This window comes from Sinocyclocheilus grahami, unplaced genomic scaffold (genome assembly GCF_001515645.1).
Source record: "Sinocyclocheilus grahami isolate Dianchi unplaced genomic scaffold, SAMN03320097.WGS_v1.1 scaffold158.1, whole genome shotgun sequence".
NCBI lineage: Eukaryota > Metazoa > Chordata > Actinopteri > Cypriniformes > Cyprinidae > Sinocyclocheilus > Sinocyclocheilus grahami.
The window spans coordinates 261,391-275,364 of record NW_015505337.1 but is presented as its reverse complement, the minus strand read 5'-3'; the positions used below and the strand labels follow the sequence as shown (position 1 = coordinate 275,364).

At 37.0% G+C, this 13,974-nt stretch overlaps 1 protein-coding gene across 1 annotated transcript in view; it reads right to left on the bottom strand.

Moving 5' to 3' along the window:
- LOC107592760 (disintegrin and metalloproteinase domain-containing protein 12-like) overlaps nt 1-3,173 on the bottom strand; it is a 79,470-nt gene extending 76,297 nt beyond the window's left edge. Inside the window, exon 1 of the mRNA XM_016282309.1 lies at nt 3,072-3,173. Within this exon, the coding sequence (XP_016137795.1) occupies nt 3,072-3,161 (90 nt within the window). The 5' untranslated portion in view covers nt 3,162-3,173. The remainder of the gene's footprint in view (nt 1-3,071) is intronic.
- Nucleotides 3,174-13,974: the final 10,801 nt, after the last annotated feature.

The following is a 13,974-nucleotide window of genomic DNA, read 5'->3' as shown; positions in this document are numbered from 1 at the left end:
AAGATCTGTAAAGTTGCAAAGACTAAAGTCTCAAATCCAAAGAGATATTCTTTATAAAAGTTAAGAGTCAACCACGCCTACCTAAAACGGCTCGATCTAACACGCCCCCACATGTCTATGTCACGGTGTGGGAAGATTTGCATAAAGCCGCCCAAATGTTCATGCAAAGAAAGAAGGCATAACTTTTATTCTCGCTGTTGCCGCCACCGCCATGTTGTGGAGTCGCTGTGTGCTTCGTTGTGAAAGCGAAACTACTTTGCTTGGCCTTCCAAAAGAGGACACAACTAGAAATCAGTGGTTAAGTTGTATTTACAACACTGTTCCAGAACAGTTCAACCCAAATATTCAGATGTGTGCTGCGCATTTTATGGAGGACGAGGACTGTTTCCTGAACCTGCAGACTAGCCTACAATGCATCTGTGCTCAAAGGCTGTTTCTATAAAGTGGGGCAGTTCCAACTTTGCAAGGACAGTCTGGCGCTTCTGAGTCGCAGCCTGTAAGTACGTTTTTATATTTAAATAATTTGCGAGTTTTGAGCAGTGTAGAGTAGGCTTGTTGTTTGTTGTTTCTCCGATCACAAATGCAGACATGGTTTTATGTTTACGCAGCGCGATACGCAACACGTAAAAAGACAGTACAAGTCATTATAATCTGTAATTATGTCCCCACTGGATGCAACAAATGCCTCGTTTGTAATGGGTTTTATTGGTTTTGTCTCGTCTAGTGATGTCTGGATTGCGAACAAATCATTCTATTTAACCAGATCTTCTTAGTGAACCGGTCGAACCAGTTCACAAAATCGAACTGAATCGTTTGAAACGTCTGCATCTCCAGTACGCATTAATCCACAAATTACTTAAGTTATTCGGTTTATAAACGTGCCTGACACTCCCTCTGACGCGAAATAAACCAATATCCAGAGTTATTCAGTTACTCCTAACAGTGCATTGACTGAACTGCTAAAAGAGAACCGATGATGGGATGTGCACTAGCAGAACAGCTGGACTGAGTCTCGGCCTGCTGGGAGACGGCATCACAGTATGTTAAGGGGCGTAACATTTTCCGTCACACGCTTGAGGCATTCGGCCAATCACAACGCACTGGATAGCTGGCCAATCAAAGCACACCTTGCTTTTTTAGAACGATGAGCTTTGTAAAAATCGACACGTTTCAGAAAGGCGGGAAATAGAGGAGAAACAATAATGTACATAATATGGAAAATAATGTGTTTTTTGAACCTTAAACCGCATAATCACATTGCATTATACCAAATATACAACATAATGTTCTTTTTAGCAATGTCATAATAAATGACCTTTATTATATGTTATTATTATACGCCCTTTAAATATGTTTTACTGTACGCTGATAGTTGAATTTAGTACTACATTATTCTTTTGATTTATATCTTAATTTGAAATTACTTACAAAAAGTATTTTTGTGGTTTTGTAAATTAAACTATTTCCATAGTGAAAATGAAGAACTTAAGACATAAATTGTAATTTTAGTGATGTACTATACAATACAATTATTATACTTATTTTCCACAATAAAAATCATAACTCTTACTATTTTACAGTCAAATTGAATGGGTCAAAAACAGTGGAAATGTGGCCTTAATAAAACTCAAGTTGTTCATGGTCACTGAAAGACATTTGTTTACCGAAGTGTGAACAAACTTTTCCAGTTTTTCTCAAATTGTTCAGCCCTAAAAGGATGGTTCTCATTGAAAACTAAATTTGGAAAAAGTTTATTTTCTATGCAGATCTCAAACATTCTAGAATTATTATTTCCAAATACAGCTTTTCACACAATCTGGTGAAAATTCATGAATTTTGCATAATGCAATATATCACAGAAAATATTGCAATGTCCTTTTTTCCAATATTGTGCAGCCCTAATACATACAGTACATTTTTAGCAAGGGTTGGAGGTGTTTATTTTTCTTTGAAGTCACCACGAAATCAAAATTTACAATTCTTGTTTTTTATGGAATGTTATGGTGTTTATTAGACCTTAGAAATTTGTGCCTCAAATATGATACAAAAGGCTATATAGGGTTAAAAAAATGAATGTGTGCACACGGATCCTGAAATATTTCTGAATAACTGTTCAACTTTCCCTTTATTATAACAGAATGACCATTTACTTTTCCTTGTTAAACAGCTGATAGAGCATATCTTCCTCCCTTACTCCAGCTGGAGTGATATGGCTTTGGGCCATCAGTCAGGCCACTCGTGGCGCAGACCGACAGGTCCTTTATTCAGAGCGGAATTTCCTGCCTGAAATATGCTACCCTCACCACAACCTCAATCTCCACCTGCAAATGTTTAATCGCAATCACCTTGGAAAGCAAAGCAAAGCCAACCATTCCCTAGCACTGCATTTTCACGACATACAAAACTTTTTCCTAACAGTGCATTAAAGACATTCTCAACATTTCAGACATGTATAAAAAAAAAGCTCTGGGTGTCGAGTTTCCGTTGCCTAAGCCTCTGAGCACACATGAATTCACTGCAAAATGGGCAGTGAAATGGCCTCTAAGTGCCATGTGCCAGAGACAGACATCGCTCTGAGCTACGGAAGATGTTTGACTGTAATATTCACTGGAGCTCGAGTAACTGGAATCAATTAAGCCTTAATGACGAAGACCCCGTGACTTTTTGCGACAATGTCGCCACGGCTTCAGGCAGTTAATCTAATCTAATGTACTCCAAAACAGTTTTCAAGATTCATCACCTCATCACTCAGCCTCTGTGCCTCTGGTGGCGTTTGGCAGTCAGGCCTTTCACTTATTTTCACAAATGACCCTTTTAGAGCTAAAAGGCTGTGGCTCAATAATGATACTGACTATGCGAGTCATACATTGTGAACTAATTTGTACCGTAGTCTAATGTTATACCATTTAGAACTGAAGTGAACTTGCACTGGACTCAATATATTATCCATCTGAAAAGAGTATACACAACTCAGTGCTATTCAAAATCAAGAATAACATAAAGAAACACGAGCAACAAGACATCATGATGTGAAAAATGGTGCAACAACAATTTACAGTGTTCTTTCTTACCCTGGAGCGGAGCCAGCTGATTGGTCGCTGCTCTCTTCCTTCCAGCAGTAGCGGTACCATGGTGTGGTAGTGTTCCAGTTTGTTGAGCATACTTTTTAGTTGCCTCCCTGCGACAAGCAACAGAAAAAGTTCCCATTAGTGTTTCAGTGGGTACCAGAGACACAATATGTGATGCAGCTGAGCTCTCTCTCTCTCTGTGTGTATTGGAGGCAAGAAGTTCCAATGACCAATATTTAAAAACGGAATTGTAAGCAGTAAGACAGCAGTAAGTAAGCAGTGCTGCGGTAAATTAGGACCAGCATGAACAAATGCAGAGATAAAGGCCATTAACTCAATAGAATTTGTAGTCCTAAAACTTGGAAGAGACGCATTATTAAGTTATGGGTTCCCTCTGGATTTCTAATGGGAATTTAGGATGCTGGTTTTCAATTAATGTATAAAATAAAGTTTAAAGATGCACTACGCAGGTTTTTGGGGGTGAGCATTCCATTGTTGTCTTATCCCAAATCACTATTGAATTTCACAAGTAATTACAATGAAACTGCAATTAACACAGTGAATTAAAAGTGAAATTTTGAAGTAGAAAAAAGCAGCCTTGGTTCCAGAAGTGTTTTTCCCAAAGGGATTTGAAAACATCTTCTCTAAAATGTTACAAGCCGTGAACCAAACCAACCAGCTACAAGGTAAAACACAATATTACAATCTTTGATTTGGAGCAAAAATTAAAAAGTGACAAAATCAGACAAAAAGACAAAGGTATAAGAATCATTGGTAATATAGTTTTTCACCAGGAATTCTTCTGATAAATATGATTATTTAAAAATTACGTTGAGATAATGCAGACTGATGGCTTCACAGAAGGTCTGTATTTACTACTAAGTCACAGTTAAAAATCAATTAGGCCTACTCCATGAAGAAAATAAAGGGTATTTTTACTTCAAGAACCCGGATATGTTGGCAGATATGGTACTTGCTAACATGCAACATAACTTTGCATGATAAGCATTTAATAGTACTTTGACATCACCTGAAGAGACTTTACAATTTTGTTCTACAATATATGTTTTCCCACAAAACAATACATTTCGAAACTGTCTGCATGCTTTTAAAATATAAGCTGCTAACAAGTTGCTGCATATAGTATGGATTACAATGGTTGTATGTTACATCAAGCACATCCTTGTTGAGCACAAAGTATTTCCACTATTTTCCAATATTAATAGTAGCTTATGTATTCAACAACTGAAAGAAATTTCTGTATAAAGAAAAAGGAGGTGAGTTGACTGCTGTCTTCCATTCAACTCAGAAAGTCAGAATTTTTACTGTCATACTTGGAAATGTGCAACAGAACAGCACTTGATGTCGGAAATTTCAGTTTATAAACTCATAAGGAAACACTGATAGATGAAGATGATGTAACGTGAACATGGCAGCACCCTGGGAGAGGTACACGGTTGATGAAATATATTCACTTTTAAGTGCATACAATGATGAATCAAAGGAATGCTTGATAAATTAGCATTCCAGGTTGGGCTACAATTTGACATAATGACTGAAAACATTTTCATAGAGTATGAAAAAGATCTGTGCATGTCTCTCCTTACTCAGATGAGCCAATTTTTTAACTGGAGAAAACAATATTATGGATAGAGAACTCATATGAAGCTATAAATAATGGATTAGTCTAAATAATGAATTTCTTTCTCACAAACATGCAGATTTTCACTTTATCTGACACTAATTAATTGACTGGTGTCGTGTGGATTATTGTAAAGTTTTTATTAGCTGTTTGGACTCTCATTCTGACGGCACCCATTCACTGCAGAGGATCCATTGGTGAGCAAGTGATGTAATGCTAAACATTGTTTTGATGAAGAAAAAAAATATGGCCTGAGGGTGAGTACATTTTAAGAAAATTTTCATTTTCGGGTGCATAATGAACCAAGTTATGCTTTATAACTTGTAGTACTACTTTTTAAAAGGAATAGCTCAAACTTCTTTTTAATTTTGAGTAGCTTGCTATAGCTTAAAATTAATTTCCCAGTCATGCTAAATAAACTTGTTTAAGGAGGCCTAAAAACATCATACACACGCTCTCACTGTGTCTGGCTTTTTGATACAGACTTTATGGTAAGTGCTTTTTGTCTTGAGAGGAACATGGCCCTTAAGAGAATTCAGCAAATTAAGCTGCAACTTCACTGGGCAGCTGCTGATTAGAGTCTATCAGCGTTACAGCGTTCACTTCAAGTCTATGACAGTCAGCTCTGAAGCCTCAGTCGCCATCGCACACAGCCCTAAGCCATTTATTTTGGAAATCCTTTGGATGAGCAATCAAAGGTGGCAGTGCTTTCCTGTTCGTTATGAGTTCAACAGAGTTCAAGGCTGTTGTTTGGTCTGTGTTATATAGCTGATCTGTACTTAGAGAATACAGGAAGGAGAAGTCCATAGAGTAAAACAACAATGATTATCAAATTCATCAGAAATGAGTTCAGGATGAGGTTAGATGAAATTCAGAGAAAGATGGGAACTATCAAAGCTTTTTTATCAAATGCATTGTCAAAGCAGCTAGAGTGAATAAATGAGATCCTCGGTTTTATTGTGGCCTGAAAAGATACACGCTGGCTGTTTTATTTGTCGGGAACTTGCCACTTGTTCATCTGTCATTAATATGCAGTGAATCACTTTGCATGTGTAGGAAAGCTTTCAAGATCTGACACTTCTTTGTAAAAAGGCTCATATTAAACACTGTGGAGTTGCACTGGATTTCAAAATCCATGCAAATATGTTTGTATGGTAGTGTCTTGATTGTTATGATTACTGTGATGATGTGCACACAAAGCTTCATGGTCCTTCTAGAGAAATGAGTGTCTGTCTTCTGGGTTGGGCTTTTTTATTTCTGGATGAGTGAAGTTTTTTGTTGTGGTTTTGCTGTGGGAAAGAGTTGAACTCAGCTTAATGTACAGAGAAGGTCAGTGTGTATCAGACGTCCCTGGACACCAGTCCCTGGAGTTTCATTGTTGGCTCGTCGGTTCTTTTTTCTGTCTGTCTTTATTTCTCTGTTCTTTTCCATACAGAAATTTAATATATGACATATATTGCTCTATATTAGTGCCACATATGTTACCTATTAAGCAATATCCTCTAGATATACTGTATGAAGATATTTTATAGCATATTTAAAATTTCCACAGTAAAATTTGTAAATGTATACATATGTTAATAATATCTACTGTATATGCATAAGGAAGTATAAATATATACATATATTACATTTGCGTATGGGCTGATTGACCACACGTATCTTTCAGATCCATTTAAGAACATAGGCTATAATTTCACATACTGCTAAAAGTGTATATGATTTATAATTCTGCTGAACTGAAATGCTGAACTGTTCTCAAACTATTCTGTTCAGTTTAATTCTGAATAGTGCATAACCTTGGTAAAAGACACAGAAGAAGTGAAAGAGAGAGAAAAACCTAGACATTTATGTTTTCAGCTGCTTAATGTTTCAAACTGTTGAGTTTCACTCTGCTTGAGTGCCCCTTACTACATTAGTCGTTTACTGCATTAGCCCATTTTTTATGTATTGCAATATTAAATATCTTTTTTATCCACATAAGTAAGTCTTACATCATGGTGACATTAATTGTGTGTGTGTTGGTCAGTAATGCTAAAAAAAACCCTGTGCTGCCTGCTCTTTTCCATGCTGTACCAATGAATATGAACTGGCACATTTAAGCTTCACAAAGGACACAAAAGCACCATGAAAGTATCATGAAAGTGATTTATACGACTTATGCATTATATTCACATTCTTCTAAGTGATGTAAATGATGTAAGTAAATGATGACAGAATTTTCATTTTTGGGTGAACTATCCCTTTAAGTTACTTTAATGTGTTTTGTTTTGTTGAGACAGGATCTGCATTCAGTGATCCTGCTAGAGCTAGATCATGTGGTTTTGTAAAAACTCTGTGTGTCTGATCATGTGTGTGGAGATTTGAGAGTCAGGAGTGTTGTGAGAGAGACTTACTGGTTCTTTTCCACAGATAAAATCAGCTGTTGTCCTTCTGCTTGGATCAGGATGCGCAGCAAAGCAGGAGGCGTCTAAATAAATGAAAAACAAAACAATCACTTCATGTCCTGTTTTCCTATTTCAACCAATTTTCTTTAAACCCTGAACCTTCCCCATTGAAACAGACACACATACACATACAGCACACACAGCCTTCACACCTTTGAACGATTCAGGATTTGATCCAGCACACCAGAGAGAGCCACAGAGCCAAAAGGAAGCCTTCCAACTGTCATTTTACACATAATAATGTGTCAAGCACTCTGCACAGGGCCAAGACTGATGTGTTCATGTACAGCCACTGCATCTTTATTCGCACGACTCATTCAAAGACATGGGGAATATTAACTGAACTGCGCACACAAATATTATTTAAACATAAACTGCTTCACGAGAAATAACAAAAACCCGGCTAGCAGCAAGGCCAGAAATGTTCAAGTGAGTGGATCTTGGTGAATTGGGGTGGACCTCTGTTGTACCTGTTCACAGTGTTCTTTCAATGTAAATGTTTTATATTTCTTTTGTTTGCCTATATGAGACAATGTACTGTATGCTGCTTTTTCACAGCCTAATGTTCAGCTGCACAGTTAAATTGTAAATCTGATGGGGTACTTTCACACAGTTTTTTCTGTGTTTATGTTCAAATATGTGTTTACTTAAAGGGGTCATATGATGCGATTTCAATTTTTCCTTTCTCTTTGGAGTGTTACAAGCTCTTGGTGCCTAAAGAAGATGTGTAAAGTTGCAAAGACTAAAATCTCAAATCCAAAGAGATATTCTTTATTAAAGTTAAGAGTCAACCACGCCTACCTAAAACGGCTCGATCTAACACGCCCCCACATGTCTATGTCACGGTGTGGGAAGATTTGCATAAAGCCGCCCAAATGTTCATGCAAAGAAAGAAGGCATAACTTTTATTCTCGCTGTTGCCGCCACCGCCATGTTGTGGAGTCGCTGTGTGCTTCGTTTTGAAAGCGAAACTACTTTGCTTGGCCTTCCAAAAGAGGACACAACTAGAAATCAGTGGTTAAGTTGTATTTACAACACTGTTCCAGAACAGTTCAACCCAAATATTCAGATGTGTGCTGCGCATTTTATGGAGGACGAGGACTGTTTCCTGAACCTGCAGACTAGCCTACAATGCATCTGTGCTCAAAGGCTGTTTCTATAAAGTGGGGCAGTTCCAACTTTGCAAGGACAGTCTGGCGCTTCTGAGTCGCAGCCTGTAAGTACGTTTTTATATTTAAATAATTTGCGAGTTTTGAGCAGTGTAGAGTAGGCTTGTTGTTTGTTGTTTCTCCGATCACAAATGCAGACATGGTTTTATGTTTACGCAGCGCGATACGCAACACGTAAAAAGACAGTACAAGTCATTATAATCTGTAATTATGTCCCCACTGGATGCAACAAATGCCTCGTTTGTAATGGGTTTTATTGGTTTTGTCTCGTCTAGTGATGTCTGGATTGCGAACAAATCATTCTATTTAACCAGATCTTCTTAGTGAACCGGTCGAACCAGTTCACAAAATCGAACTGAATCGTTTGAAACGTCTGCATCTCCAGTACGCATTAATCCACAAATTACTTAAGTTATTCGGTTTATAAACGTGCCTGACACTCCCTCTGACGCGAAATAAACCAATATCCAGAGTTATTCAGTTACTCCTAACAGTGCATTGACTGAACTGCTAAAAGAGAACCGATGATGGGATGTGCACTAGCAGAACAGCTGGACTGAGTCTCGGCCTGCTGGGAGACGGCATCACAGTATGTTAAGGGGCGTAACATTTTCCGTCACACGCTTGAGGCATTCGGCCAATCACAACGCACTGGATAGCTGGCCAATCAAAGCACACCTTGCTTTTTTAGAACGATGAGCTTTGTAAAAATCGACACGTTTCAGAAAGGCGGGAAATAGAGGAGAAACAATAATGTACATTATATGGAAAATAATGTGTTTTTTGAACCTTAAACCGCATAATCACATTGCATTATACCAAATATACAACATAATGTTCTTTTTAGCAATGTCATAATAAATGACCTTTATTATATGTTATTATTATACGCCCTTTAAATATGTTTTACTGTACGCTGATAGTTGAATTTAGTACTACATTATTCTTTTGATTTATATCTTAATTTGAAATTACTTACAAAAAGTATTTTTGTGGTTTTGTAAATTAAACTATTTCCATAGTGAAAATGAAGAACTTAAGACATAAATTGTAATTTTAGTGATGTACTATACAATACAATTATTATACTTATTTTCCACAATAAAAATCATAACTCTTACTATTTTACAGTCAAATTGAATGGGTCAAAAACAGTGGAAATGTGGCCTTAATAAAACTCAAGTTGTTCATGGTCACTGAAAGACATTTGTTTACCGAAGTGTGAACAAACTTTTCCAGTTTTTCTCAAATTGTTCAGCCCTAAAAGGATGGTTCTCATTGAAAACTAAATTTGGAAAAAGTTTATTTTCTATGCAGATCTCAAACATTCTAGAATTATTATTTCCAAATACAGCTTTTCACACAATCTGGTGAAAATTCATGAATTTTGCATAATGCAATATATCACAGAAAATATTGCAATGTCCTTTTTTCCAATATTGTGCAGCCCTAATACATACAGTACATTTTTAGCAAGGGTTGGAGGTGTTTATTTTTCTTTGAAGTCACCACGAAATCAAAATTTACAATTCTTGTTTTTTATGGAATGTTATGGTGTTTATTAGACCTTAGAAATTTGTGCCTCAAATATGATACAAAAGGCTATATAGGGTTAAAAAAATGAATGTGTGCACACGGATCCTGAAATATTTCTGAATAACTGTTCAACTTTCCCTTTATTATAACAGAATGACCATTTACTTTTCCTTGTTAAACAGCTGATAGAGCATATCTTCCTCCCTTACTCCAGCTGGAGTGATATGGCTTTGGGCCATCAGTCAGGCCACTCGTGGCGCAGACCGACAGGTCCTTTATTCAGAGCGGAATTTCCTGCCTGAAATATGCTACCCTCACCACAACCTCAATCTCCACCTGCAAATGTTTAATCGCAATCACCTTGGAAAGCAAAGCAAAGCCAACCATTCCCTAGCACTGCATTTTCACGACATACAAAACTTTTTCCTAACAGTGCATTAAAGACATTCTCAACATTTCAGACATGTATAAAAAAAAAGCTCTGGGTGTCGAGTTTCCGTTGCCTAAGCCTCTGAGCACACATGAATTCACTGCAAAATGGGCAGTGAAATGGCCTCTAAGTGCCATGTGCCAGAGACAGACATCGCTCTGAGCTACGGAAGATGTTTGACTGTAATATTCACTGGAGCTCGAGTAACTGGAATCAATTAAGCCTTAATGACGAAGACCCCGTGACTTTTTGCGACAATGTCGCCACGGCTTCAGGCAGTTAATCTAATCTAATGTACTCCAAAACAGTTTTCAAGATTCATCACCTCATCACTCAGCCTCTGTGCCTCTGGTGGCGTTTGGCAGTCAGGCCTTTCACTTATTTTCACAAATGACCCTTTTAGAGCTAAAAGGCTGTGGCTCAATAATGATACTGACTATGCGAGTCATACATTGTGAACTAATTTGTACCGTAGTCTAATGTTATACCATTTAGAACTGAAGTGAACTTGCACTGGACTCAATATATTATCCATCTGAAAAGAGTATACACAACTCAGTGCTATTCAAAATCAAGAATAACATAAAGAAACACGAGCAACAAGACATCATGATGTGAAAAATGGTGCAACAACAATTTACAGTGTTCTTTCTTACCCTGGAGCGGAGCCAGCTGATTGGTCGCTGCTCTCTTCCTTCCAGCAGTAGCGGTACCATGGTGTGGTAGTGTTCCAGTTTGTTGAGCATACTTTTTAGTTGCCTCCCTGCGACAAGCAACAGAAAAAGTTCCCATTAGTGTTTCAGTGGGTACCAGAGACACAATATGTGATGCAGCTGAGCTCTCTCTCTCTCTGTGTGTATTGGAGGCAAGAAGTTCCAATGACCAATATTTAAAAACGGAATTGTAAGCAGTAAGACAGCAGTAAGTAAGCAGTGCTGCGGTAAATTAGGACCAGCATGAACAAATGCAGAGATAAAGGCCATTAACTCAATAGAATTTGTAGTCCTAAAACTTGGAAGAGACGCATTATTAAGTTATGGGTTCCCTCTGGATTTCTAATGGGAATTTAGGATGCTGGTTTTCAATTAATGTATAAAATAAAGTTTAAAGATGCACTACGCAGGTTTTTGGGGGTGAGCATTCCATTGTTGTCTTATCCCAAATCACTATTGAATTTCACAAGTAATTACAATGAAACTGCAATTAACACAGTGAATTAAAAGTGAAATTTTGAAGTAGAAAAAAGCAGCCTTGGTTCCAGAAGTGTTTTTCCCAAAGGGATTTGAAAACATCTTCTCTAAAATGTTACAAGCCGTGAACCAAACCAACCAGCTACAAGGTAAAACACAATATTACAATCTTTGATTTGGAGCAAAAATTAAAAAGTGACAAAATCAGACAAAAAGACAAAGGTATAAGAATCATTGGTAATATAGTTTTTCACCAGGAATTCTTCTGATAAATATGATTATTTAAAAATTACGTTGAGATAATGCAGACTGATGGCTTCACAGAAGGTCTGTATTTACTACTAAGTCACAGTTAAAAATCAATTAGGCCTACTCCATGAAGAAAATAAAGGGTATTTTTACTTCAAGAACCCGGATATGTTGGCAGATATGGTACTTGCTAACATGCAACATAACTTTGCATGATAAGCATTTAATAGTACTTTGACATCACCTGAAGAGACTTTACAATTTTGTTCTACAATATATGTTTTCCCACAAAACAATACATTTCGAAACTGTCTGCATGCTTTTAAAATATAAGCTGCTAACAAGTTGCTGCATATAGTATGGATTACAATGGTTGTATGTTACATCAAGCACATCCTTGTTGAGCACAAAGTATTTCCACTATTTTCCAATATTAATAGTAGCTTATGTATTCAACAACTGAAAGAAATTTCTGTATAAAGAAAAAGGAGGTGAGTTGACTGCTGTCTTCCATTCAACTCAGAAAGTCAGAATTTTTACTGTCATACTTGGAAATGTGCAACAGAACAGCACTTGATGTCGGAAATTTCAGTTTATAAACTCATAAGGAAACACTGATAGATGAAGATGATGTAACGTGAACATGGCAGCACCCTGGGAGAGGTACACGGTTGATGAAATATATTCACTTTTAAGTGCATACAATGATGAATCAAAGGAATGCTTGATAAATTAGCATTCCAGGTTGGGCTACAATTTGACATAATGACTGAAAACATTTTCATAGAGTATGAAAAAGAGTGCAGTGCATGAATAAGTATGCTAAGTGCATGTCATAATTTGACATCGGTATTTTTTAAGTACAATGGGGTCCAAAAGTTTGAGGCCACTGATGAATATGTTTCTGTTTTGTTCTTTTTTATTGCAAAATTTCATTCTTTTTCTCAAACTGGCATGTAATGAGAAGAATGATAAACTTGACTTGACTTGCTTCTGTGTTTCGTGAGTGTAGTTGCGTCATCAGTCTAAATCAAAAGACTTCTCTCTTTTCTCTCCCCTCAGTGAAAGCATCATGCCCCCACAGGGCCAAAGCGTTCCATCCTCAGCTGAACCTCAACACTACGGCATCCATTATGAATGAGGGCGACAGACATGGAGAGAGAGCAAGAAACGAAGAGGAGGTGTAAGAAAAAGAGAGAGACATGCACAATAGAGCAGTGTAGAGAAGTGTAGCCTTAAGAGCGTCTCAAGCAGCGGAGTGACAGCACAACATGTTTTTTTCATCTCTCTAAAGGCTGTAAGCCCTCCCTTCTTTCTTTCTCTCCCTCACTGGAACTCACATACAAACACATACAAACACCTGTCATATTTTATCCAAAAAAAGTGTTAATATTATATATATATACTGTATATATTCTACATTTGTTATGTTTATAATTTAGGCATGTAAATTATAAACAAATAGACAAAAAAAGCTGGAAAATCTGCCCCTGCCCCCAGCACTTATTATTAAACATTTTTTTTATCACATTAAAAGATATATTGGAATAATACATACTATTGTCCTTTAAAAAATAAAAAGCAGTATTTAATAATCATGACAATAATTATATAATAAATATATGAATATAATTGTTATTATTAAAGTACCTGCCAAAAGTTTGGAAACATTACAATTATTCATAATAACACATATTCGGTCTGCAGGGCACACTGGGCTCATAGCTTTCCGCTGCTGGTTTGTCAGACACTCATTATTACCCACGGTTCAGCATTCTGAGGGACACAGGAAGTGGCACAGCACTCTGGAAACGTATTTTCTCCCCACTGGGAAGCTATCACTCATGTTTCAATATGTGTTTGTGCACATCCTGTCATTTTGGATTTAATTTATAGCACACAGGCACACATATGCACAAACCCCCACACTTCTTTTACCCAGACCCAATTTCCTGTCTGTCATTATCATTCAACCTATCCTCTCCTTCTGCTCTTTTTGTCCAAGAAGGATTCAATTCAGGAAGAGGCTTTGCACACTAGAACAAAGCTGACATGTGTGTGTAAAAGGGAAATGAGTAATGACATTAAATTGAAAGACATTGTCGTGATTTAATGTCCACAATAAATAAACTTACACATGGATAGATAATATACAGTAAGTTATTTTACATAAAATCCTAAATATTACACCCAAACTACCAAAATGGTATCATATAATAAACCATATACTTTAGCCCTATAAA